The 27,228-nt window shown below is 55.8% G+C and overlaps 1 protein-coding gene across 4 annotated transcripts; it reads left to right on the top strand.

The window, feature by feature from the left end:
* Positions 1-22,405, top strand: CBS (cystathionine beta-synthase). 4 transcript variants are annotated; one of them, XM_068994082.1, is made up of 17 exons: positions 25-112; positions 3,484-3,706; positions 7,584-7,690; positions 9,939-10,073; positions 10,558-10,637; positions 10,733-10,867; positions 11,384-11,453; positions 12,558-12,649; positions 13,393-13,518; positions 14,154-14,238; positions 14,542-14,647; positions 16,406-16,483; positions 16,651-16,785; positions 17,582-17,690; positions 19,668-19,752; positions 20,152-20,193; positions 21,587-22,405. In XM_068994082.1, the coding sequence occupies exons 2-17, from the start codon at positions 3,492-3,494 to the stop codon at positions 21,742-21,744; spliced, it is 1,758 nt and encodes a 585-aa protein (XP_068850183.1). In that variant the 5' UTR covers positions 25-112; positions 3,484-3,491; the 3' UTR covers positions 21,745-22,405. The 4 variants fall into 4 exon arrangements, with proteins under 4 accessions (XP_068850304.1, XP_068850183.1, XP_068850256.1 ...); XM_068994203.1 differs by lacking the exon at positions 3,484-3,706 and having other exon boundaries at positions 1-112; XM_068994155.1 differs by lacking the exon at positions 20,152-20,193.
* The last annotated feature ends 4,823 nt before the right edge of the window (positions 22,406-27,228 follow it).

Genomic DNA, 27,228 nt, shown 5'->3' with positions numbered 1-27,228 from the left:
CAGCCTTGGGGTAGCGTCTCCGCGTCGCAGCTTTCCCGGCCGCCGCTCGCCGCTCGCCGCTCGCCGCTCCCGGACGCGCCCAGCCCTTCTCTCTCTTCGAGTCTCGGTCCAGGTGAGCACCTGTAGGACCGAGACTCGCCTCAACGCTAGGCGGAGGGATCTGGCTGGGTTCTCGGAAGGGGTCCCCGCCGCCCAACCCCGGGCCAGTGTTGCATCATCGGCATCTGCTCGCGGCGGAGCCGGGGCCGCGCCTGGGGCGTCCCAGACCCACTCCTAGCGCGAGTCCAGACTCTCCTGAAGCGGGGGTTTCTGCGCCCACGTGGCGTAGGGCCTCCGCTCCAGCTACCGAGACTGAGCAGGGGACGGCTCGGGGCGCGAGCCGGGGAGCGTGGGGCCGAGACCTGGGGAGGGAACTTTCGGAAGGTGCGCTCTAATGGCACATGCCATCATTGATTTTTTGCTGCTTTTTGGATGAAAAATGGTCGTTTCGCAAATTGCTCTTTAACGTCAATTCTATGAAGTGGGGTGTGTGTGTGTAAAATATTGATGTGGTTGCGCGCGCCGCACGAGCGCTGGCTGCCCGCGGGCGGGGGTAGCGTGGCGAGGGAGCGCAAGGCACGCAGGGCCCCGCCCGCGGCACAAACCAAGGGAATGGGGGAGGGTGCCATTCGACCCCATACTTTGAGCCCTAGGAGAGGTGGGTGGCTGAGCTGGACAGTAGGGAGGGGAAATGGAGGAGGAGGAGGGGCGGGAGCGCAAAACGTAGCCTCCCAGGGATTACTTGGGGGTGTTTATCACACACGGTATCCCCAAATGCCCCTCCGATAGTCTGGGTGACCCGCGGTCTCCAGGTTCACTGGAGAGGCTCGATTTCCCGCCTGGAAAGTCTCACTGGGAAACAGGCGTTTACTACTTTCCGCGCCCTTGGCCCTGACTGGACCCCTGGACCGACTGGGGCGCGTGTGCAGGGTGCGGGGGTGGGGGTGCGGGTTCTGTCGAGAGTCGTGACTCCAGGAGGGTCTTGCGGTGTGAGGTGCGGCAGGAGCCGGCAGGGCGGCGCTAAGTGAGCCCGCCTGCCCCGGACGCACATGCGTCGGCGCGCTGGGCGCTTTGCCTGCGTGGAACTGAGCCCACCTGGAGCCTAGCCAGGCTGGGCGGGACCGAGTTCGCGGGTTCGGGACCCAGTCGCCCAGCGTGCGTCGCACCGAGTGCCTGTGGGTTCTGTAGAGACTGTCTGCTCCAGTCTGAGTTCCCATTAGCTCCTTACTTTTCCGGAGGTTGCTCGAGGCGAGGTAGGTCGCCACCTAGGAGGCGCGGGGCTGCCTGCGTCTGCGGGGTATTGTGGCAGCCTGGGGCTGCCGGCCTGTGGGCCTCTGATGGGGAGAGAGGTCTACGACAGGGGCGCTTCTGCGTGATGGAAGAACCACCTCCCCCCGCCGGCGGGCACCCCGAGGGGCTAAGGCAGTGTCCCGCTTACCGCACGGGCTTTTTGATAAGGAGCAAGAATGACGTAGGATATCCTTGCAGCGTTTCATGAGGGGACCTAAACCCCTGAAAAAATATTTGCTGATCCCAGGGTTTGAAGGAACCACTGCTCCAGGTACGTTTCGGGCAGACGAGCTGGAAGGCTGATTTCTGCCCGGGAAAGCCGGGGGAGAATTTGAAAGGGCCTCGGGGATTTGAAATGGATGTGATTGCAAAGGGTGGGGGGTCTCCGCCTCCCTAGGCTTCTGTCTGGGCATCTGGGGCGACCTGCTGGGCTCTGGTCTGCACCTGACCCCGCCCTGGGAGACAGGGAACCAGCTGGGGCTGCCTCTACTCTTGCTGATGGCAGCGGTACCCACAGGGCCTGCTCCGGAGGAGAGAGCCGGCCGGTCAGTTACCCTCCACGTGTACTTCCAAGTGTGGGGCCCAGTTCTGCCTGGACTTCCCCACCTGTTCGGAGCATAACTGCTTTCCTAAGCCTCCTGGGGAGCAGAGGCACAGGGCTGGGGGCTGGGGTCCCTCTAGCTTCCAGGAGGAGGGTGGGAGTGGGGCTGCACTCAGAGATCACCGGGAGCCACATCCCTACCTTGAGCTCCTCTCAGGGACCTTCCAAATCCACAGGGCTCCAGATAGGTTGGGGAAGGGGAACTTTAGACTTATGAAAAAGTTGGGAATAGAACAGAGTTCTCACAACCCAACCCCCCACCCCACCCCACCCCACCCCACTCCCCCACACACACAGGCACAGTTCCTCCTCTTATTACCATCTTAGGTTTTTTTTGCAACCAATGAACATTACCGTTGATTAAAGTCCGTACTTACTCAGAGTTCCTTAGTTTCCCCTCGTACCCTTTTCTGTTCTGGGGTTCCCTTCTGGAGACCTCATTCCATTTAGTCTTCACTGCTCCTTATAGAGTTGGAGCCGTGATAAGTTTTCAGTCATCAGCCTGGTGAGTGATGGCTGTCCATTCCTGTTTCTTTCTTTCCTTTTTTTTTTTTGTCATCTGTTTTAAGGTTCCATGAAATTTGAAAATTTGATAAAATACATGTAATATGTTGTTTATTTTAACCATTCATAACTGTACAATTTGGTAGCAATACTTTCATTCACAGTGTTATGCAGCCATTACTATTATCTGTACCCCAAACTTTTTCATGGTAACTCTACCCATTAAACAGTGATTCCTTTCCCCAGCTCCTGGAAACCTCTGTTCTCACTGTCTCTGATTTTGTCTGTTCTGAGTGCCTCGTATAGGTGGAGTCATGCAATGCTTCTTCTTTGTCTGATTTACTTGACTCAGCAGAATGTTTCCTTTTTTTAGGGTAAAAATATATTTATTACTGTCTTCATCTTCCTCTAATTATTTCCATCATTCAATGTAGCCTTTTTAACACAACATTGTTGAGAGATCTTTGATGTATAAAAGTTGTGTGTATATTTAAGGTATACAACTTGATGTTTTGATTTACATATACATTGTGAAAAGACACCACAATCAACCTATAAGATAAATAATATTCATTACCTCTACATAGCTGCTGTGTGTGTGTGTGTGTGTGTGTGTGTTCATATGTTGAGAATTAAAACTTCATTCCATTTTTGTGACCAAATACAATTCCACTGTGTGGATAAGACGCATTTTGTTATCCGTTCATCCACTGATGGACATTTGGTTTGTTTCCGTGTTTTTGCTGTTATGAATGAGGTGGACAGATACCTGTCTCCGTGTTTTGGGGTAGGTGTGTAGGAGCGGAATAGCTGGGGCACACAGTGGCTGTACGTTTAACCTTTTGGGAAAGTGCCCAGTTGTTCTGCACAGCAGCTGGTGCCTGCATAGTTATGCCCCTTCTTGTCCAGCTTCTTGAGTGAGAGGAGCCCCACACCCAGAGGAGGCCGGGTGAGCAGGAGTCCCCAGATGAGAGCTGTAAAGCAGGCTCTTCTGCAGGAATCTGGAAACAGTCTGAACTGACAGCTTCTCCTCCCCTTCCCTTTGGCAGGTCCCACCATGCCTTCTGAGACACCCCCTGCAGACACCCTCTGCAGGTCTGCAGGGTGCCCCCACCTCTCAGGGACACACTTGGGGAGAGGGAGCCTGGAGAAGGAGCCTCTGGAGGACAAGGAAGCCAAGGAGCTGCTGTGGATCCGTCCCGACGCCCCAAGCAGGTGTTCCTGGCAACTAGGCAGGCCGGTCTCTGACTCCCCACATTGCCACGCTGCCTTGTGAGTCCTGCTAATGATCATAAGATGGTCCATCTGTTACCCTGTGGGGGAGGGTCTGTTCCTGAAAGCCAGATGGTCATGTGGACCTGGGGTATGATCTCCCGCCCCCCGCTCCATCCTTCGCAATCACTCTAGGTGGATAGTGAGTTGAGGTGGGAGGTATTTCATAGCTGAGTCCCCCAAGGCTCAGAGAGGCCAAGGCTTGTTTGTGCTGTAGCCCGGCACCGAGGTGGGGCTTCTCAGGTGATAAAGAATCCACTTGCAATGCTAAGGATGTCTCCGGGCTTCCCTGATGGCTCAGTGGTAAAAAAAAACAAAACAACAACAAAAAAAACTCTGCCTGCCAATGCAGGAGACTCGGGTTCGACCCCTGGGTTAGGAAGATCCCCTGGAGGAGGAAATGGCAACCCACTCCAGTATTTTTGCCTGGGGATTCCATGAACAGAGGAGCCTGGCAGGCTACAGTCCATGGAGTTGCAAAGAGTCAGACATGGCTGAGTGGCTGAGTATGCACACACGCTAGCCCCTAGGTGGGTGCCCTCCCCCTGGCCCCTGGAGCAGATCCTCAATAAATAAAGGGATGAGCCCAAGTCACACACTCTGAGTGCCAGGAGGGAGTGAGGTTTCTAATCCAGATCCACCTGACCACACATTCCTGTAATTAGAACCATGTCTGCCTTCTCTACTTAACTCCAGGTCATGAAATAGTTTTCTATAGTGGGGTTTTTGTGGTTGGACTGAGACTGTTGGGTGAACAAACCATGAGTTTAAGCACTCTCAGGCATTCACTGTCGGCAGTGATCTCGGTTTGAAGAACTATCGTGGAAAATAGAGTTCATTGAAGAACTATAATGGAAAATAGAGTTCATTTACTGCACGCGTCTTTATTAGGCACCTCCTATATCTGTGCCCTGTTCTAGGTGCAGGAGATAATCAGTGGGAAAGACAAAAAGGCAAAACTCCCTGACCTACCGTGAAATTCAGATCAAGTCCACTACATCTTAGGATTATCTTTTATTTCCCTGGTGTAACCACCCAACAGCAGAACAAAAGTATCATAAGAATGTACCTTTTAGGTGCTTGATTCTTACTCCTTATACACTGCTATGCCCACGCTGATGATTACTGACTTTAGATTCAGAACTGGGGATGTGCAGGGGGTGTGCTCCAAAGTGGGGTCAATGGACAGAAATGGCATTTACAAACCCAGAAACTCCCAACGTTAAACACGTCTCGAAGCTGGGAGCTCAGGAGGCCAAGATGGCTGCTGGCCATACATCACGAGCCCTCGCTGCCAAAGCAAACCAGGGCAGGGGATGAAGGGCCCATGTGAGGCTGGGGTTGGGGGAGGCCCAGATTCCTGACGACTCCGTGAGCGTCTCACTCGGGCCTGGACACCGTTGTACCCAGGCTATAAGCTGGCATCAACCTGTGCTCCACACAGTGGCCTGACCCTCCTCCAGCACCCTGGCAGGGTTGCTGTCCTCCGCAAACCGCTTGACACAGCTCAGGTTCACTGTTTATGAGGAGCTGGGCTCACCTACTGTGGGGCTCTAGACCTGGGTCCCTGGAGGAGACAGCCTGGGGGTCCTGGTGGGGAGAGCACAGGGCTGATGAGACAGTGACGTAGCCACTGGGTGGCGTGGCTGGGCAACTCGGGGAGGCTTCGGAGGTGGTACCTGGATGGGCAGGAGATGCTAGCCGTGTGGGTATCTGGGGAAGGGGATTCCAGATGGTTCCCAGGTTTGGGGGACTTAGAGGAACAGAGCGGGAGCACCGGCCCGGGGGGAAGAGCTGCAGAGGGAAAGGGGAAAGCAGGCCCCTCCCTGGTGAGGGGTTTCAGGTTTGTTCCAGGGTGCCATGGGCTCTACCACAGGAAGAAGGGGAAGCAACTGAGATGAAGTGTTAAAAGTCTCCCCCCAGGCTCCTGCCCTGGTCACCTCAGGCCAACTTCTCCTGTGACTTTCTGGCCCCCAGGGCCCGGTACTGAGTCAGGAACCCTGAGTTCTCTGCTTGCCCATCAGCCCCTGCTGGGGGCAGGGGTTGGGGGTGGGGTTACAGGCCGGCCAGGCCTCCCGCTCCTTCTAGTCCATCAGCCTCTGCTAGGGGTGGATGACTCAGCCACCCCTCCTGCCCTCCCCAGGTGTTTGTTTGGTTCTCCTGCCTTGGCTTTAACTAGTTAATGAGTCAACCCCAGGGTTGCCCCTAGGACTTGGTCTCCCTCCAAGGCTGGGGTCAGGAGCCCTTTGTCCCTGCCCAGGCTCTCTCCCCTCACCCCGATGCCTGCACCTCTATTGGCTGAGCCTGCTTCCAGGGCAGCCCAGGGCATCTGTTTTAGCTCCTCGCCACCTTGGAAGGTGCAAGGGTTCCAGCTGGGCCATGTCGCTGCCTGTCTGGGCTAGGGGCGGAAGGCAGCATTCCTGGGGACCTGGATCACCACCTTGGGGGCGGGTGGAGAATCCACATGGATAACGGGTTCCTGCCATGGGGGCCGGGGAGCCTTCAGCTGTGGGAGCCGTGGTGCAGGAGAGATCCAGAGCGTAGGAAGCCTTTGTGTTTCTTGGAACTCAGCTCGGTTTTGCATATTCGGGCAAGAATATTTGGTGGCACCTCCTTGGCGTGGACGGGGCAAGAGTGTGGGATGTGAATCTGTCCTTGAGGGTGAAGGTGGAGGGTGCGTTGTGGGGGCCACTTGGGAGACGCAGGTTCAAGGTGTGTACACAGCTGAGCAGCTGCTGAGCTGTCCCACACCCCCGGTCACCTATCACCAGCTTCTCAGCTGGAAGAACTGCTGCGGGGGGTGGTCACTCAACTTGAAGGCAGACCGTTGACCCAGGAGAAGCGAATCCGACTCTGAGCCTGGAGGCCCACCTGGGAGTCGTCTGACCCTGGCCCCAAGCACAGGGGTGACCAGCCTTTGTTCTTAGGCCTGCTAGTCGAGCTTCCCACCACCTGTGCCAGACACCCGAGTGACGCCTGGGTGTGCTCTGCAGTCACTGTCCCTGGCTGGTGCCCTCGGTCCCCACCAGTTTTTTCATCAAAGAGAAGGAAAGGAGGTATTCCAGGAAGCAGGAGCCATGAGAGGAGACAAATATCAAAAATCATAAAAGGACTGGGGCTTCCCTGGTGGTCCAGCGTGAGATCCCACACTCCCAGTACAGGGGCACAGGTTCCAGCCCTGGTTGAGGAACTAAGATCCCGCATACCATGTGGTGCAGCCAGAAAAATGAACAAACAGAACCCTGAAAAAGATAGACCAGGACACGCTGTTGTTTTGAAAAGTGAAAGTGTTAGTCACTCAGTCATGTCACTCTCTGCAACCCCTAGGACTGTAGCCTGCCAGGCTCCTCTGTCCATAGAATTCTCCAGGCAAGGATACTGGAGTGGGTTGCCATTCCCTTCTCCAGGGGATCTTCCTGACCCAGTGATCCAACCTGGGTCTCCCGCTTGGCAGACCGATTCTTTACAATCTGAGCCGCTGTTGTTTGAAGCCAGTGTTTATTAACTTTTTATTTGGAAATAATTTAACACTCACAAGAAGTTGCAGAAGTAGCACAGAGAGACCATGGGGACATTCACCCAGCTGCCCACTGGAACCGTCTGTTACCACAGTGCATTTTCAAACCCTGGAGACGCTGGTGCAGCTGCTACTAAATCACATTAGTTTTTGTGGGTTTTGAGGTGCACTTGCCTCTGTGTGTGTGTGTGTGTGTGTGTGTGTGTGTGTGTGTGTGTGCCTTTTACCAAGTATGTATTTGTATAATCGCCATCCTGATGCTTGTGAAAGCCAATTCTTTGATGTATTTAAAAGAATGTGCTGGGCTGCCAAAGCTGGTTTTGTTTTTTTGAGTAATCACGGACTCCTCCTCTGTTTAAGGGTAAAATCTCCAAAAATCTTGCCGGATATCCTGAAGAAAATCGGGGATACCCCAATGGTGAGGATAAACAAGATCGGGAGGAACTTCGGCCTGAAGTGTGAGCTCTGTGAGTGCCGGCTTCCTCGCCCTGTGCGAGGCTTGGGGGCGGGGGGCGGGGGGCGGGACCCTGGGCGGGTGTCCCTCCACATTGGGTAAGGTCAGAAGCATACACGACAGGGAGGGGTGCTGGGGGGTGACCAAGGCCGCTCCGGAGTCATCAGTGTCAGAGAGCCGAGACCTGAGTGTGGAGAGCAGCAGGTCTAGGCAGACGTCGGGGGTGGTACCCGAGCGGGGACTGCAGGTGATGTAACCCGGCAGCTGCAGGAGGAGGAGGCCGGAGCCCAGGAACAGAGCGGGACCCTTCTGTCCTGGACCGTCCCAGGGAGGAGCAGACATGCCGTGGCTTGGACGGGCTGATGGGACAGTGGGGGCGACTATTGTGAGGAGGGTCTCAGCCATCAGCCTGGCAGGAAGTGGCTCCCTTGGGGCTTAGACAGACACTTGTCATTCATGAGACACAGTGGGAATTTGGGGGCTGTGTTTGCCTGGGCCCTGTACACAAGGGGATCACCCTTGAGTCTCCTCCAAGTCCTGTGGGGAGGGGGCGTCTTTGCAGGAGGCTATCTCCAGGAACGCGGGAGGGTGAGGGGCTTTCTTCACCTCCACTCTTCTGGGCACGGAGCCCAGGTAGACGTCAGCCTTCACCCAGAGGAAGTGGCAGGTGCAGAGGTCCTGGTTGGGGGGAAAGGGGACCAGGCCCAGTGCTGGAGCAGAGAGCCAGAGAGGGGAGAATGTGGGAGTCTAGGGGCTTGGTGCCCCCTAGAGGGACTGAGACCCTGTGGTCAATTCACCCCAGAGGCATCATCATTAGAGCTTTCCTGCCCCCACCCCGGGCAGTGAAGAGTTTTCTCCCAAGCAGTGAGCTGAACACACACCGGGTCGGGGGAGGGGTTTGCTGCTGGGGCTGTGCCATAGTGGGCTCCGTGCTCTCTAGTCAGATAATAGAAGCCATTACTTAGTTCCCTGTAGGCATGGGCCTGCTGCTGCTGCTAAGTCGCTTCAGTCATGTCCAACTCTGTGCAACCCCATAGATGGCAGCCCACCAGGCTCCCCCGTCCCTGGGATTCTCCAGGCAAGAACACTGGAGTGGGTTTCCATTTCCTTCTCCAATGCATGAAAGTGAAAGTGAAGTTGCTCAGTCGTGTCCGACTCTTCGAGACCCCGTGGACTGCAGCCTACCAGGCTTCTCTGTCCATGGGATTTTCTAGGCAAGAGTACTGGCCTGCTGCACCTCAACTCGGCAAGAGCCCTTGAAACAGATTTTAGTGTGTCCATTTTACAGGTGGAAAAACTGAGGCTTAGGTTGGTTACGTTGCTTACCCATGGCTGATCAGCTGGAATCCCTGCCTTCATGCCAGCCTTTCCATGGGCTCATTAGAATTTTCTAACTAATTCAAGTGTGTGGCCAGCAAGAGTCCAGGGTGCAGGCCTCCTCAGCAGTCAGACACTTGAGAGCCCCTCCTTTACTGTCCCAGCAGGGCGTCTCTGAGTCCTGGGGGAGAAAACCTGTCCCTGGTTGTGGGATTTCAGAAGCCAGCACAGACCAGGACGGAACGCGATCTATGGGCACTGCAGGCTGGCCAGGGCCCTACCAATCACATTTGGAGCCACATCGCCCCCTTTTACTGACACGGCGTAGTTTTAAGAGGTGGGAGGGAGTGCCCCTATGGAAAGACAAGCAGAGGCTTGGGCACAGCAAGGGCAGTCCTATCTGTAGGATGGGGAGGATGGCCGAGAGCCCTGTTGGGCCAAGAGGCCCAGGAGATTGGGGTGTGGAGGGTCTGCCGGTTGTGGTCTGGCCGTGTGATGGGGGGGGCTGTTACTTCAGGATATGAGGTCATTTGGAAGGGCCACTGGGCCTGATTTAAGCCTGGGGCTCCAGTCACCACCCCCACCATTCCTGGAGCTCCAGTCACCCCCCCCCACCCCCCGCACATGCCCAGCATGTCTCTTTGGGCCTGTGCTGCCCCATGGGGGTGGCTCTGCTCCGTCCATCCAGTGGGGACCCCTTGGCTCCTCTGTCTCATTCACCTGGAGTTGCCACATGGTCCACGGCGGGTAGGATGGGAAGCCACAGTGGGCAAGCACCTTCATCCAGGTCAGGTGTGGGAGGCACAGTGGAAGGTACTGATTTTCAGAACCCCTGAAGCCTGCCTGCAGCTGCATTCTGGGCCTATCGGGTGATGGGAAGGGGACGGCAGGCATCAGTTAGGGCTCAGGGCCTCTTCCTCTCCTGATGCGTCTCTGGCTCCCAGTGGCCAAGTGCGAGTTCTTCAATGCGGGCGGGAGTGTGAAAGACCGTATCAGCCTGCGGATGATTGAGGACGCCGAGCGTGAGGGGACCCTAAAGCCTGGGGACACAATCATTGAGCCGACGTCGGGGAACACAGGTGGGCGCTGCCTGCTCCTCTGGGCCCGCGGTGGGGGTGGGAGCGGCAGTGCCCCCCCCGGCTGCATTCAGGGTCACTCTCCCCTCCGGTGCAGCAGCCCCTGGGTCCACAGTGAGCCCCACACATGTCTGCTGCTGTTGGTTTTGGGAATATTTACGTGCTCATTTGGCTGTGCCGGGTCTTAATTGTGGCATGTGGATCTTATTTGCAACATGTGGGATCTAGTTTCCTGACTGGGAGTCAAACCCAGGCACCCTGCATTGGGAGCTTGGAGTCTTAGCCACTGTTACTATCACCTCCCCGGCTCCCAGTAAGAGCTGGAGGAATTGGGGTTCATGACTTGCACCCCATTTTCTCCCCTCATTCGAGGGCAGAAGGGGGTGACAGGGGGCCTTTTTCCAGTGCCCTCTCCCCTGGGCGTTTGGGGCTGGCAGTGGGGCCTGGAGGGTGTCATGGCCCCTCTCACCCCACGTCCTGTCCCCAGGGATTGGGCTGGCCCTGGCCGCTGCCGTGAAGGGCTATCGCTGCATCATCGTGATGCCGGAGAAGATGAGCACGGAGAAGGTAGGCAGGTGCGCGGGGGATGGGGCGGCTCCTGGGCCTCTGTCCCCACGCTGCAGGCCTGGCGGGGAGGTGAAGGCTGCCACGTGCCTCTGCAGGTGGACGTCCTGCGGGCCCTGGGGGCTGAGATCGTGAGGACGCCCACCAACGCCAGATTTGACTCCCCCGAGTCGCACGTAGGGGTGGCCTGGAGGCTAAAGAATGAGATCCCCAATTCTCACATCCTGGACCAGGTGAGGTCGGGGCCGAGAGGTGAGCATGCTCCCAGAGGTTGGACTGAGTGGGGCCTTCCCTGGGGGATCTCTGTTGGGGGCTTGCAGGTGGTGTCGCCTCTGGCGGAGGAGGGGTGGGGTGCAGAGTGACCAATGCGCTGGCATGCAGTTGCTGCCCTCTTCCGGCCCAGTGTGTGGCCGATGGGGTCGGCGAGCCTTTGGCTCTGCTGCCCGTGTGCCCGCTTCAGGGGCTCAGCTCAGCACGCTGGGTTGGAATGCCCCTTGCAGAGGACCCTGGGAGCTCTCTAAGACATAAAATGCATGCAGACCTTTTAATTGGACGCTCTTCTTTGTCATTCATTCCACGTCTGGGTTAATTCAGAAGTCTCATCTTCTGGAGAGCTGGTTTTGATGCTCGGTGTCTGTTGAGCCACAGGATCCCCTCTGGCTTGCACTGAGTCATTTGCCTGGCACCCTGTGGCTGCTGCCAATTCTGTGCATTGACCTCATCATGGCTCCTTTGCTCTTTCCTGGCAGTACCGCAACGCCAGCAACCCCCTCGCTCACTATGACATCACGGCCGAGGAGATCCTGCAGCAGTGTGATGGTGGGTACCTCTAACTCTGCTGTCCATCTTGACTGGGAGTGTACACTTACCTGCTCCTTGGTAAACTCCTATTCATCCTTCAAAACCCAGTTCAAATATCCCTTCTCTGTGAAATGCTGTCCTGAATATTTCCCAGGAGCAGTTTCCGCCCTCCATTCTGCCCTCTTGGACTCTGCCCATGCCTTGCCTGCAACACCCCACTTATCATAACTGTTTACCTAGTAGTCTTTTCCTCCAAACCTGTAGGCACTCCTGAGTGCAGGGAACAAGCGTGTCCCAGGCTGCTGCTGGGCTCACAGTGGGGGCTTCACATTGCTGAATGGCACTGACCCCAAACACCAGTGTGGGCACTGAATTCAGCGTTCAGGTTTTCTCGTGTGCAGACCTGGGGTGGTGGCTTGCAGCTTGGCTTCTTGGAAGCTCTCTGCACTTTTGGTGCCAAGCCCCATGGGGGTTGCAGTGTTCTCTAAGGGCTGTTTCCTGAGAGAGTCCTGGGAGCGGCTGCCTTTGGCTTCCTGTTTAGAGCCTGGTGTTGGCTTAAGTGCCCTCATTCTGTGCCCAGGAGCCAGGCAGCATGGTCCAGGCATTTGCTCACCCAGGTTTTACATTTGAGAATCCTCTCACTTGGCAAAAACAGTACGTCTGCCTCAGCGCGGGTGCCTGCACTGACTTGCCTGCTGGGTGCCTGAGCTGGCCACCAGGTGCCGAGAGAGCCTGGACAGTGTCAGAGCTGAGCTGAATGGTTAATTCTAGTTCCTTTGGTAATTCAGTTCATTTACCCACGTCATCTGAAACCAGACAGCCCCCTGTGCCCCACCTCCTGCAGGAAGGTCCCCTGTTCACAGATTCACAACTCTCGTGGGGGTTATGGTGACTGGCTGCCATTTAGATTACACGGGGCTTCCTGGGTCCCCGTTATGGTGAATGCTTCTTCCAGGTGGAGGATGTGATGAAAAGTTTCAGCATGAGAGCAGCTCTGCTTTTGCCCTTTGGATGACCTGCCTTCGTCGTGTACAAAAGCGTTCTTGATTCCTGTGAAGAGTTGGGGGGACATGGCCGCTCCTTCCTGGGGATGTCCTCCCTGACACACTTTTCCACCCCCAGGAAGGCTGGACATGCTGGTGGCGTCGGCGGGCACGGGTGGGACCATCACAGGTGTGGCCAGGAAGCTGAAGGAGAAGTGCCCTGGGTGCAAGGTAAGGGACTGCGAGGGGCATGGGCACCACCCCACCCTGCCCTGCCCGGAGATGGGGGCCTGGATGCAGGTATGTTTCCCACCTGTGGCCTGAACTGCAGCCAGAGGCTTAGCGATCAGTCTGCTTGGCCTTGGGCACCCAGAGTGGCCTCTGCTTTAGAGCTGAAAGTTCTAGCTCCCGACACTTCTGCCCTGATAGCCTTGCATCTTGTAGGGTGTGTGTACCTGTCCCTGCCAGGTAATAAAGGACAGTAGTGCATGACCCGGGTGCCCAGATGGACTGGGATGGGAGAGTCCAGTTGGGGGGCCTCCCAGGATTGTCCCAGAGCTGTGAGCGCTCAGGCTCAGGTCCTGGGCTCTGAGATCAGGGAGGGGCACTTGGGCCTGGGGAGGGGCTCAGAAAGACCCCACTGGTGGTGCCTGCGCATCCTCTCTCACTGCCTGTTTCTCTGATGTCCAGGAGAGGTCATCCCAGCACCGCCCCTCGCCCCAGGCTCCCACCGTCCATTGGCATCTCTCCAGGGCTGTCCCAGGTGCCCTGCATGGGAGGAGCTTCCCAGAAATCCACTTCCCCCAGCCTCGCACTGCCTCCACCCCAAGTGCCCCGAGCTGGACATTTAACGTGTGATCTCCCAGCGCCTGGGCCTGGCCTTCTGGGTTTTGAGTCTTGAGGCCTGGGAACGGGGCTGCACCCTGATGCCAGCCGGGCACGTCCAGTCTCACCTAAGGACGCCCACTCTGCAGATTGTTGGCGTGGATCCCGAAGGCTCTATCCTCGCAGAGCCTGAGGAGCTGAACCAGACGGACCAGACAGCCTACGAGGTGGAAGGGATTGGCTATGACTTCATCCCCACGGTGCTGGACCGCACGGTAGGCGGGGCAGCAGTGACAGGGCCAGCCTCAGCCTTGTCTGGCTGGGCACGGGTGGCCGGCCTAGTGGGAGCAGAGAAATGAGTTCCACGCTGTGTAGATGGTGATAGATGAGGTGCGGTCCCAGGGATCCTAACGTGGTGACTCGCGGTACTGTGATCAGTGAGCTCCTGCCACAGACACAGAGGCCACGGGTGGGGGTGTGGCGCATCCTGTCTGTGCACAAACCTCCCTGCAGAGCAAGGGAGCTGGGCGGCTGGGGCAGGTGAGCAGGCCAAGGATGGAGAGGTGAGGAGCACAGAGGAGGCTGCTTTTAAGGACCGTAAAGGAAGCTTCAGGCAGAGAGACCCAGGCTACAGTGTGGCCATGCCGTGGGGCTGGCAGGCAGTTTAGGTGCCGTGGACACACTGTGCTGGACCCTTGGGCAGGGGGAGGGGGAACGACCTAGGTCTGCAGAGTGAGTGTTGGATCCCAGACAGAGGCTGGGCTGCATCCCCGGAGGTCACGGCCACCTGGACCACCGTCATCTGCGATATTGCAAACTGGGCTGTGGGCCCCACGCCCACCAACCCCCCCACCTGACTGCCGAGTACTGGGTGCTGCCCGGGCTGACCGCTGCCCTTGGCTTCCCGCAGGTGGTGGACAAGTGGTTCAAGAGCAACGACGAGGAGGCCTTTGCTTTCGCCCGCATGCTGATCGCTCAGGAGGGGCTGCTGTGTGGTGAGTGGACGCCACGCTCTGCCCTGCCAGCTTCCATCCAGCATGTGAGGGACACCCTTGCTCTGGCCACCCAGCCACCTGCCCCCAGGGTTCTGAGTTCCGTGGGAGGCTTTGGTGGTGCAGTGCTGAGCAGATGGCAGACGGAGCAGGGTGTGGATGGACAGTGAAAAGTGGGGTCCCCCAGCACCCCACACCCAGCTCATCCACCAAGGATCTCTCCAGAGCAGGTGTGGGCATGCCCACACTTGGGTGCACACGCAGCTGCCCCCGCCGAATGTCTGACCCCTCCCGCCCTCTTGGCAGGTGGCAGCTCTGGCAGTGCCATGTCCGTGGCCGTGAAGGCCGCCCAGGAGCTGCAGGAAGGCCAGCGCTGTGTGGTGATCCTGCCAGACTCGGTGCGGAACTACATGTGAGGCCTCCGTCCTCCCCCGGCCTCCAGTGCCTGCGCTGCCTCTGCTCCCCGCCGTCCCCCCAGATCCTACAGCAGGGGCCAGGGAGCCAGTCTGCGGCCCCGCTCTGCGTCCCTGGAGTTCACGCGTTCTCAGCTGGCTTGTCCCCGGCTTGGGTCTCCCAGATGCCTTTGGAAGTCTGTGCACGTTCATCGTGGCAGCACTTGGGGGCCTGGCGGGACTCCCCAGGGAAGGGACCCCGTGTGCCCCCTCACTCCTTCGAGCTCTCGGGGCCTCCTGTTCAGCCATGGAGGATGAGCACAAGGATGTGGCCTCCCTGAGAGCAGCCTCCCACCCCCCCGCTGGATCCTTTGCTCGCTCACAGTCCGGCCCTGACCTGGGGGGACCCAGGCTGGGGTCTGTGGCCCCCGAGGCCCCTTCGAGTCCAGTGGTTCTGAGTGTCTGTGCACCTGGAGCTTGCTGGCTCCTCTAGGCTCATGGCCCTGCCTGGGTTCACTGGCCGAAAGAGCCAAGGTTGGAGTGTGGGCGAGAGGTCACAGGGGGCTGATGCCCTCCTCCATGGATGCATGTACCGTCTGGTGTCCTCCCTGACCCAAGAGTGACAGGTTACACACCTCGAGTGAGCTCAGCTTCCCCCGGGGGGGGGAGCATTCCGTAACTGGGACTCCAGCTGGGGGTGAGTCACCTCTGGATGTCCACTGCCAAGTTGCCCTGAGCCTGGCCACCCACCCTCACTACATAGTGCATGAGAAAGGCCATCTCCCCATGTGCTTGGCTGGCCTGCTGTGTGCGTACCCATGTGTGCCTATGTGTGCATGAGAGAGAGATGGCTGGAGTGAGTGAGTGATTGTGTCCTCAGGCACAGACAACTGGGCTGGGGGCTGGGGGGGGTCTCTCTGCCCCCACTTTGTTGGCCCTCATCTGCCTTTTGGGGCAGGTCCCTGGCAGCCCCTGAAGCCTGGCCTGGTATCCTCTGACCCCTGGTGGGATAGGTTTCCCCTGCCAGAAGCCCTGAGGGGCTGTGATGACATGAGATTCTGGACAGAACTGTTCCTGACCGGGGTCTTGGACCCTTTGATCAGTAGAAATGGATCCGAGGCCAGACAGGAAGTTCAGGCAGGGCTTTACTGGGACTTGTGCTGCAGCGGTGGGAGCAAAAACAAATATTAATAACAGGTTCCCTGGCTTGCTCCCTCAGTGTGGGGAGTGGCGAGCTGGGTCCTTACATGGGGTGGGTCCAGGGGTCGGGCCGGAGGGTGGCCTGGGTGACCTGCCCACCTCTGGGTGGTGGTGTGTGCAGGGGGCGTGAGCAAGACCCTGCCTTTGCTCCTGACACCTCGGAAGTGGCAGTCGGGTTTTGGGTCTTTTACCATCTTGTCCACAGTTTATCCCATCCACACATGCACATAGTTACTTCTAGTCCCTTCTCGTTTCCTTGTATCTGTTGGAGGAGATGTTTGTCCAGGAGCAGGCATTGCAGTGAAGGGTCCCAGGTCCCAGGGTCCCAGCCCATCACAGAACCTTCTGTGCTCTGGGCGTATTCAGTTCTGGTTGGCCAGATACCCACACCGACCACCATTCCCTAGGAGGTCTTTCTGGCATCCAGCCTTCAGATCTCTTCGTGGAGCCTCCAGCCAGCCCCTTGGGATCTCTGCTGGACTGTGGGGTCTGGGCCTTCTCTGAGGCCCTCTGCCCTCTTTGGGGGCAGGGGTGGTGTTGAGACCCTTCGCCCAGCCCTGTGGCTTCTGATGCTGTAGGTCCAAGTTCCTGAGTGACAAGTGGATGCTGCAGAAGGGCTTCGTGAAGGAGGAGGAGATCTTGGTGAAGAAGCCATGGTGAGGACACCTCTGGGCAGAGGCCACATGTGCGGGGCTCAGAACTCGAGTGCCTGGTCCCCAGCGGCACATGTGCGGTCCCTCACCTGGCTGGACGCCCTCCGCGGGCTCCCTGTTCTCACTCGCCTCTTGGTTCACAGACTCCCTGGCCTGCCCTCTTCCCTCAGGTGGTGGCACCTCCAGGTTCAAGAGCTAAGCCTCTCGGCCCCGCTGACCGTGCTGCCCACGGTCACCTGTGAGCACACCATCGAGATCCTCCGGGAGAAGGGCTTCGACCAGGCACCCGTGGTGGACGAGTCGGGGTCAGTTTCAGCCTCCGTCCAGCTCTCTGCCCTGTGTGCCCCTCTGCTCCATGCCTGCACTGCTGGGCAGGGTGGCCCAGCCGACCCCACAGCTGGCCGGCTGACCTTGGTCACTCTTCATCCAGATGCTCAGTGTTGGACAGCTGGTCCCTGAGCCCTGGCCAGGGTGGGGGTTGGTCATATTAACCCTTCCCACCCCCCTGCACCCCCCTGTGTGCACAGGAGCATGTGCCTGCCTGGAAGACCATGGCAGACGTGCAGTGGTGACGGCCCCCCATCAGGACCACCAGTTCTAGCACCAAAAGGCCCACATCCCAGGACCCTGGCCAGTTGGTGACCCTTGACACTTGTCAGAATGGAGATGCCCAAAGGATTCACCCACTGGTTTGCTCTCTGCCCGCACCGGGGAGTCAGCTCCAAGGGTGGGGCGTCGGGTCACTGCTGTGCCACACAGAGACCCCGGGCAGACAGTGTTACTGTGTTGGCCGCTCAGTCACGTCCAACTCTTTGCATCCCCGTGGACTGCAGCCCGCCAGGCTTCTCTGTCCATGGGATTCTCCAGGCAAGAACACTGGAGTGGGTTGTCATTTCCTTCTCCAGGGGATCTTCCCGACCCAAGGATCTAACCCGGATCTCCCACATTGCAGGCGGATTCTTTACCATCTGAGCCACCAGGGCAGATAGTGGTTGATTCCAAGAGGAGTCTGGGTTTGGCCCTGAGGGCAGCTGTGCTGAATTCTGCCATATGGTAGGGGAGGCACCAGCGCTGACCGCTGCCCTGTGTCCACTTCCCCAGGGTGATCCTAGGGATGGTGACCCTGGGGAACATGCTCTCGTCCCTGCTCGCAGGGAAGGTTCAGCCATCGGACCAGGTTTGCAAAGTCATCTACAAGCAGTTCAAACAGGTACGTGCCCCGCGTGACCCAAGCAGGCAGTGCTGAGACCAGCTCTGTTCTGGAAGGCAGGGCAGGGAGTCCCTCTCTCTAGGGTGCCAGGTCCCTGATGCTCAGCTCATCAGATCATAAATCGGAGGCTTTGCCCTGGCTTCACAAAGTGAGAAGCCCCGGGTGGGGAGAGGCCAGCATTGGCGAGGTCTCACCCACGTCCACACCCGAAGGCTTCCTTCGCCCCTCCCCTCCCGGCCCACTGGTGTGCACCCTGTCCTGCAGACAGTGCACGCTCCCCAGGCTCGTGTGCACACACAGCCCCACCGTGTGTGCCCTCCCCGGGCTCGTGTGCACACACAGCCCAATGTGTGTGCCCTTGTCTGGCTGCTCTGACACAGTAGAGTGTTTCAAGGTCCCTCCGAGGTGTGCACGCACACCGTCCACCCTTCCGTGCCTGCGTCCAGTTCCATTGTGTCTCTGGCCTTTGCTGTTGATTCTTTGGTGTGTGTATGGCCCTCCCCTCCCTTGGGGAAGAGCCGAGCCTCTAAGTCCCCTCCCTTAGTGTCCCAGGCTGGCCTGCAGCCACACCCTTCCTCCAGTGGGTAGCCGAGTCCCGGTCCCTTGGGCTTGAGTGCCACCCAGATCCTCGGGGGTCTCAGTACCTTGCCACTGAGGTGCGGGGTGGGTGCAGGCAGACTCAGGAGGTCCTTCAGTGTGGCCCCACGCATCCCTATCCCTGTCCAGATCGTGTCCCAAGAAGAATGCAGCGCTGTGGAAACCTGGGCTGGTCCCATCTCCTGGGCACACCTTCCCTGCCCAGGGCTACCCCTTCTCACCGCCACCACCTCGGCGGGCTGGCTGCCGTCACTGAGCAGCACGAAGCGGTCCCCGTGGAGCTCTGGCTCCCCTGATGACTCGGTTCTCCCAGAGGGGAGGAGGAATCCTGACCTCCATGGTCTGACTACGGCCAGCGTCAGACCTCACGAAGACAAGCATTGGGGAAGTTGCTCCTGCAGCCCAGCAGGGCTGTGTTGTGTACCCCTCAGCATGCACATGCACCCACAGGCAGGTGGGCACGACCCTCCTCACACAGCTGAAGGCACTGCTGATGTATTTCCTCCCACCCTGGAGCTCGCATCTTCTCCCAGGAAACCTGCCTCTGTTATTGGAGTCAAACTAGAAAGCGTATCCAGTGGGGTTTCCTGGGGGCTCACTGCTTTGGAGATCACCTTGGGGGTTGAAAAACGGACCCTAAGTGTGCCTCCTTCTTTCTCTTGGAAGCTCTCACCATGTGTCTGTCGAGCAGGTGGAACAGAGGGCCCCATGCTCCCTTCCCCTCCCTGTGCCCTGCAGCCCTACATCTTGTCCTGATGTGGGATTCGTTCCAATGGACGGTGAATACTGCATTGTTCATAACTGAAGCCCCTGGTTCACTGAGGGTCCAGTCGTTGAGTTCTGCAGTTATGTTGTTCAGCTGCTCAGTCATATCTGACTCTTTGTGACCATATGGACTGCAGCACGCCAGGCTTCCCTGTCCATCACCAACTCCCGGAGCTTGCTCAAACTCACGTCCATTGATACCATCCAGCCGTCTCATCCTGTAGTCCCGTTCTCCTCCTGCCTTGGGAAAGACTCTTTCCCATGGGTCTTTTCTGATGAGTCAGTTCTTCACATCAGGTGGCCAAAGTATTAGAGCTTCAGTTTCAGCATCAGTCCCTCCAGTGAATATTCAGGCTTGATTTTCTCTAGGATTGACTGGTTTGGTCTGGATTGATGGGTTTGATCTCCTTATTGTCAAGAGTATCCTCCAGCACCACAGTCCGAAAGCATCCATTCTTCCAGCTCATCCAAGTGTTCTTTTACGAGCGTCGAGTCCCGTTCAGTCTCTCGGGTCAGCAGGAGGCTCCAGAAGAAGCCCCGTGGGGACGCCAGGCTCTCTGCCGCTCCTTTCCTTGGGCTCAGGCTGGCGAGCGCTGACCACGGCTTCTCTTCCAGATCCGCCTGACGGACCCGCTGGGCAAGCTCTCGCACATCCTGGAGATGGACCATTTCGCCCTGGTGGTCCATGAGCAGATCCAATGTAAGCTGGGTCCCATGGGGCTGGGGGGGAGGGCAGGAGCAGGAGCTCTGTGAGGTGCTGGCTGCCGAGCCCCCGACCCCTGATCTTTCCTGCCCTGAGCTCCAGGGCATCTGGGAGCCAGAGGTACTGACCCCGGCTTTGGATGCAGATCCCGAAGCGACCCCGCTGTGGGCCAGGCCTGAGTGCTGGCTACCAGTGAGCTAGGGTGCTTTATAACCCAGGCCTCCTTGCTGCATCTCCAGAGGCCGGTGGTGTCCTTCAGGTTCTAGGCTACAACAAGGTTGTAGAAAGCCCAAGAATTGGTGGTGGGCTCCAAGGCCCCCACCCGCTTTCCCACTGAGGGTTGGTCCAGGAGCCTGGGCGCCAACTCTAACCCCTCTCCCGTCCTTGGCTCCACAGCGCGGGACCTGGCCTTGTCGGGAGAGGTGGGGGGGCCGGCAGGTATGTACGCCCCGCCCACCCCTGGAGCTCGGAAGTGGTGGTGTGGTCAGTATCACAGCCTCCGAGTGCAGGGAGGGCGTCTAGCCCTGGCCCTGAGCCCGGCTGGGAGGGTCCTCCCTGTGCTGACTGTATTCTCACGTTTGAACACCCGCATACCTTGACTGGGGATCCAGTTTCAGGGTCTGTGAGTAGCTTCCGTGGACGCAGCCCTACCTGGAAGCACTGCCACAGATGCTTTTGTGCTGTGTTGGCAGAGCTGAGTGGTCGCAACAGACACCCAGCAGCCCTTTACAGAAAGTTGAAAGACCTGTTGTTGGATGGTGTCCCCAGGGGGCCTGGAGGCCCCTCCGACTGTCCTCCCCTGAGGGCGCAGTGCTCCTCCAAAGCTGCCCCTTTGCCTAAAGCCCCCTGTCTCTTCTGGGTCCCTGTGCTTTTTTCTGAGGTGCTCCAAGCTGGCACCTCCGTGCCTCCCCACCCCCACCGTGTTGACCTGTGCCCTCAAGGTTGTCAGGGACAGACGGAGGCGGGAGCTGGTGGAATGGGATGCACCCTGGCCATTTCCCACCCACTGCTCAGCTCCGCCCCACCCTCTGTGGGCTTCTCCACAGCTGTCAGTCAGCATTCTCCCGAGAAAGAGTACCAGCAGGACATGTGCATATAGAAATTCCCTGTAAGGAATCGGCTTACAGGTTGGCATGTCCCAGGAAGACCTGCAGGGCGAGTGGACAGACCTGAGACCCCAAGATCCAATGTTCCCATATCCAAAGGCAGGACTCTTTCCTCTTGCTCATGGAGGGTCAGCTCTTCTGTTCTATTTGGGGCCTTCAACTGATTGGACAAGGCCCACCCACACTGGGCAGGGCCATCCGCTTTACTAGGTCCATCCAGTCAAGAGTTGTTCACATCCAAAGACACCCAGAATGACATTCGACCCAGTGTACGGGCACTCCATGGCCCACTTGGGTTGAAATGTTGAATTAACCATCTCAGCCACCCTTTCTACCCTTGGGCTGCAGGGCAGGGGGCCCAAGTTCATTCTAAGCCGGAGAGAAAGGCATGGGTTTGAGCACAAAATTGTAAGCCAGACATGCGAGCTGGTGGTGGTGGTGGGTGTGAGTGGGACTGGGATTTCAGGCCAAGACTCCCAATGAGTTTGACCCTCAGGCATCCCCCCATGGGTGTGGCTCAGAGGGGTCAGGCCCTGCTCTCTGCAGCCTCACCTGTGTGGATACTCTTGAGAGAAGAGGGCACTTGTGGTCAGACACACAGGTGCCCATGGACATGGGGCAGCCTCAGGGCTGGCCCACCTGCCCGTGCCTGGGGATGGGCTCAGTGGCCTCAGCTCTGCTCTGGGCAGAGGCCCCTCTGAACCTTTGGCCTTGTCCCTCCTCAGACCGCTGCCATGGGGAGTCCAGTAAGAGGCAGATGGTGTTCGGGGTCGTCACTGCCATCGACTTGCTGAACTTCGTGGCCACCCATGAGCGGAACCAGAGGACAAAGCCAGAAAGTGCTTTGAAGCTCGGAGGCGCGGGGGCTGAGGCCCAGCTCTGACTCCTCAGCGCAAGCGTGCTTGGTGGTTCTCTTTTGCTTTTGTAAATACCAAGCAAACGGGTGATTTTTAGCCTCCTCGTGCTGGGTGTCACTCTGTCCAGACCAGTAGCAAGACTGCTTATAGCTTAGTCCATGGCCGGCAGAGATCTTGTAGTTTCCTCGTCTTTAACACTTGTCTCCCTAAATGAATCTATTTATGGTTTATTCCATTAGATGTGTTTTTCTTTAACTTTCTTTTAAAATGTTTCAGCACGCAAATCTATCAAAAGAGAACCCAGCCAGGCAGATATACCCCCGAATGACCAGGGTAGGGAGACCGAAGGTGGAGGTGAGAGGGCCTCGCCAAGGAGTGCAGAACGGGGAGCAGCAGAATGGGGCCCAGAAGTATGGGTCGGGGCAACAGTCCACTTGGAGCTGGGTCAGTTGGAGTGGCTGGAGTGCTTGGGGTTTTTTAATTGAGGTGAAATTCCCTTAACCTAAAATGATTGATTTTTAGAAGTGTAATTCAGTAGTGTTTATCAGAGATTGTCCAGCCACCACCTCTGTCAAATTCCAAAACCTTTCATCCACCTCTCAAACTGCCCCTCCTGTTTCCCTGCTTCGCCTGGCAGTTACCACTCTGATTTCTGTCCATGGATTTACCTGTTCTGGATATTTCATATAAAGAGAATCACACAGTCTGTGACCTCTCATGTCTGGCTTATTTTATTTTACATTATGTTTTGGGTTCATTCACACTGTAGCGTGAATCAGCACTTCATTCCTTTTTGTGCATCGGTCACTCAGCTGTGTCCCACTCTTTGCGACCCCAGGGACTGTAACCCGCCAGCCTCCTCTGTGCATGGGATTCTCCAGGCAAGAATACTGGGATGGGTTGCCATTTCCTTCTCCAGGGGATCTTCCTGACCTGGGCATTGAACCTGGGTCTCCTGTGTTGCAGGCAGACTCTTTACCATCTGAGCCACCAGGGAAGATTTCTTTTTTGTGGCTGAATGGTATTCCTTATATGGACAGACCACAGTTGGTAGGTGTTTGAGTTGTTTCCAGTCTCGGGCTGTTGTGACTAGTAGTGCCATGAACGTTCGTGGATAGGTTATTTGAACACCTCCTTTCAATTCTTTTGGATATATGCCCAGGACTGCAATTGCTGGGCATGTGATCATTCTATGTTTCAGGTTTTTTGGTTTGTTTTTTTTTGAGGGACCACCAGATGGTGTTCCATAGCCACACCACTTTACATCCCCACCAGCAGTGCAAATAGGCTCCCGTTGCTCCATGTCTTTGCCAACACTTTTATTTTCTGGCTTTTATATATACATATTTATTTATTTATTTATTGGCTCCACCAGGCTTTTTTATTTATTTATTTATTTATTTATTTATTTATTTGGCTGCACCGGGTCTCACCTGTGGCATGCAGGACCTTTTCATTGTGGCATCCATGATCTCCAGCCTGCGGGATCCAGTTCCCCAACCAGGGATCAAACCCATGGCCCCTGTATGGGGAGCATGGAATTCCAGCCACGGGGACCACCAGGGAAGTCCCTGGCTTTTGGTTTTTACAGCCACGGTAGTGGGTGTGATGTGTATGTCAGTCGCTCAGTCGTGTCCGACTCTTTGCGACCCTATGGACTGTAGCCACAGTCTACAGAGGACTCTACAGGCCCCTCTGTCCGTGGAATTCTCCAGGCAAGAATCCTGGAGTGGGTTGCCATTCCCGGCTCGTGGTAGCTCACCCTGGTTTTGATTTGCATTTCCTTAATGACTAACAGCTGCACTCAATATGCCAGCAAATTTGGAAAACTCAGCAGTGGCCACAGGGCTGGAAAAGGTCAGTGTTCATTCCAATCCCAAAGAAAGGCAATGCCAAAGAATGCTCAAACTACCGCACAATTGCACTCATCTCACATGCTAGTAAAGTAATGCTCAAAATTATCCAAGCCAGGCTTCAGCAATATGTGAACTGTGAACTTCCTGATGTTCAAGCTGGTTTTAGGAAAGGCAGAGGAACCAGAGATCAAATTGCCAACATCTGCTAGATCATGGAAAAAAGCAAGAGAGTTCCAGAAAAACATCGATTTCTGCTTTATTGACTATGCCAAAGCCTTTGACTGTGTGGATCAGAATAAACTGTGGAAACTTCTGAAAGAGATGGGAATACCAGACCACCTGACCTGCCTCTTGAGAAATCTGTATGCAGGCCAGGAAGCAACAATTAGAACTGGACAGGGAACAACAGACTCTTTCCAAATAGGAAAAGGAGTATGTGAAGGCTGTATATTGTCACCCTGCTTATTTAACTTATATGCAGAGTACATCATGAGAAATGCTGGACTGGAAGAAACACAAGCTGGAATCAAGATTGCCGGGAGAAATATCAATCACCTCAGATATGCAGATGACAACACCCTTATGGCTGAAAGTGAAGAGGAACTAAAAAGCCTGTTGATGAAAGTGAAAGAGGAGAGTGAAAAACTTGGCTTAAAGCTCAACATTCAGAAAACGAAGATCATGGCATCCTGTCCCATCACTTCATGGGAAATAGATGGGGAAACAGTGGAAACAGTGTCAGACTTTATTTTGGGGGGCTCCAAAATCACTGCAGATGGTGACTGCAGCCATGAAACTAAAAGACACTTACTCCTTGGAAGAAAAGTTATGACCAACCTAGATAGTATATTCAAAAGCAGAGACATTACTTTGCCCACTAAGGTCCGTCTAGTCAGGCTATGGTTTTTCCTGTGGTCATGTATGGATGTGAGAATTGGACTGTGAAGAAGGCTGAGCGCCGAAGAATTGATGCTTTTGAACTGTGGTGTTGGAGAAGACTCTTGAGAGTCCCTTGGACTGCAAGGAGATCCAACCAGTCCATTCTGAAGGAGATCAGCCCTGGGATTTCTTTGGAAGGAATGATGCTAAAGCTGAAGCTCCAGTACTTTGGCCACCTCATGTGAAGAGTTGACTCATTGGAAAAGACTCTGATGCTGGGAGGGATTGGGTGCAGGAGGAGAAGGGGACGACCCAGGATGAGATGGCTGGATGGCATCACTGACTCGATGGACGCGAGTCTGAGTGAACTCTGGGAGCTGGTGATGGACAGGGAGGCCTGGCGTGCTGCTATTCATGGGGACACAAAGAGTCGGACACGACTGAACTGAATTGAAGTGAATGACTAACGGATGTTGAGCATCTTTTCACGTGCTCTTTTGGTCATTTGTGTATCGTCTTTGGAGGAGTGTCTGCTCGAGTCCCTTGCCCACTTCCAAGTCGGGTTGTCTTCTGTTTGGTTGTAGAAGTTCTTCGCCTGTTCTGCATACCAAGCCCTTCTCAGACCTGTGATTTGCAAACATTGTCTCCCACTCTATGATGTATCTTTTCCCCTTTCTTGATAGTGACCTTTGGTTCACAACAGTATTTTGTTGTTCTGTTTGTTTTTGGTTTATTTGGCCTCCCCCTGCGGCATGAGGGATCTCAGTTCCCTGACCAGGGATTGAACCCATGACCCCTGCATTGGAAGCCTGGAGTCTTAACCACTGGACTCCCAGGGAAGTTCCAACAGTGTTTTGTTTGTGATGAAGTCCAATTTATCTTTTTTGCTTTGGTATTATATCTAAGAACCAGCTGCCAAATCCGAGGCCATATTTTCTTCTAAGAGTTTATCATTGTAGCTTTTACCTTTAGTTTATTGGTCCACCTTGAATTAATTGTCGTACCTCGAGGGAGTCCAGGGTCCAGCTTCCTTCTTTTGTGTGGATCCTCTTTTGGTAAAGAAACACTCTTCCTCACTGAGGGCGATGCCATTGTCCCTCGGGAGCTTTGTGGCGGGGGCTCACAGCTGCCCCCCGCCCCGCCCCGCCCCACCCCAGCTTCTTCCCTCCCTCCTGCCATCTCCGGGGGGCTGCCTTGGAGCAGCGCAGTTTCTGGGAAAGGCTTCCTGTGGTGGACATGGCTTCACACCACAGCAGGGTGTGTCTTGTGGGAACGGCTGGTCCGTTAGTCATCAACTACTAATCTCCAAGACTAGAGGACCAGGTGTCCTGCAGCCTGGGGTCCCCCGGAGCCACAAGAAGGTCACACCACCATTCCACCCAAGGCTGTTCAGGCCCAGAGACAAGCCGGCAGGCAGAGGTTTTCCCAACCAGGCCCTCAGTTCAGTTCAGTCGCTCAGTAGTGTCTGACTCTGCGACCCCATGAATCGCAGCACGCTAGGCCTCCCTGTCCATCACCAGCTCCCGGAGTTCACTCAAATTTATGTCCATGGAGTCAGTGATGCCATCCAGCCATCTCATCCTCTGTCGTCCCCTTCTCCTCCTGCCCCCAATCCCTCCCAGCATCAGAGTCTTGACTCATTAGTCAACTCTTCGCATGAGGTGGCCAAAGTACTGGAGCTTCAGCTTTAGCATCATTCCTTCCAAAGAAATCCTAGGGCTGATCTCCTTCAGAATGGACTGGTTGGATCTCCTTGCTGTCCAAGGGACTCTCAAGAGTCTTCTCCAACACCACAGTTCAATAGCATCAATTCTTCAGCACTCAGCCTTCTTCACAGTCCAATTCTCACATCCATACATGACCACAGGAAAAACCATAGCCTTGACTAGACGGACCTTAGTGGGCAAAGTAATAACTCTGCTTTTGAATATGCTATCTAGGTTGGTCATAACTTTCCTTCCAAGGAGTAAGTGTCTTTTAGTTTCATGGCTGCAGTCACCATCTGCAGTGATTTTGGAGCCCCCCAAAATAAAGTCTGACACTGTTTCCACTGTTTCCCCATCTATTTCCCATGAAGTGATGGGACAGGATGCCATGATCTTCGTTTTCTGAATGTTGAGCTTTAAGCCAAGTTTTTCACTCTCCTCTTTCACTTTCATCAAGAGGCTTTTTAGTTCCTCTTCACTTTCAGCCATAAGGGTGTTGTCATCTGCATATCTGAGGTGATTGATATTTCTCCCGGCAATCTTGATTCCAGCTTGTGTTTCTTCCAGTCCAGCATTTCTCATGATGTACTCTGCATACAAGTTAAATAAGCAGGGTGACAATATACAGCCTTCACATACTCCTTTTCCTATTTGGAACCAGTCTGTTGTTCCCTGTCCAGTTCTAACTGTTGCTTCCTGGCCTGCATACAGATTTCTCAAGAGGCAGGTCAGGTGGTCTGGTATTCCCATCTCTTTCAGAAGTTTCCACAGTTTATTCTGATCCACACAGTCAAAGGCTTTGGCATAGTCAATAAAGCAGAAATCGATGTTTTTCTGGAACTCTCTTGCTTTTTTCCATGATCTAGCAGATGTTGGCAATTTGATCTCTGGTTCCTCTGCCTTTCCTAAAACCAGCTTGAACATCAGGAAGTTCACAGTTCACATATTGCTGAAGCCTGGCTTGGAGAATTTTGAGCATTACTTTACTAGCATGTGAGATGAGTGCAATTGTGCGGTAGTTTGAGCATTCTTTGGCATTGCCTTTCTTTGGGATTGGAATGAACACTGA

Source organism: Capricornis sumatraensis, chromosome 1, assembly GCF_032405125.1.
Source record: "Capricornis sumatraensis isolate serow.1 chromosome 1, serow.2, whole genome shotgun sequence".
In the NCBI taxonomy this organism is placed as follows: domain Eukaryota; kingdom Metazoa; phylum Chordata; class Mammalia; order Artiodactyla; family Bovidae; genus Capricornis; species Capricornis sumatraensis.
This window is presented reverse-complemented; position numbering and strand designations above follow the sequence as displayed.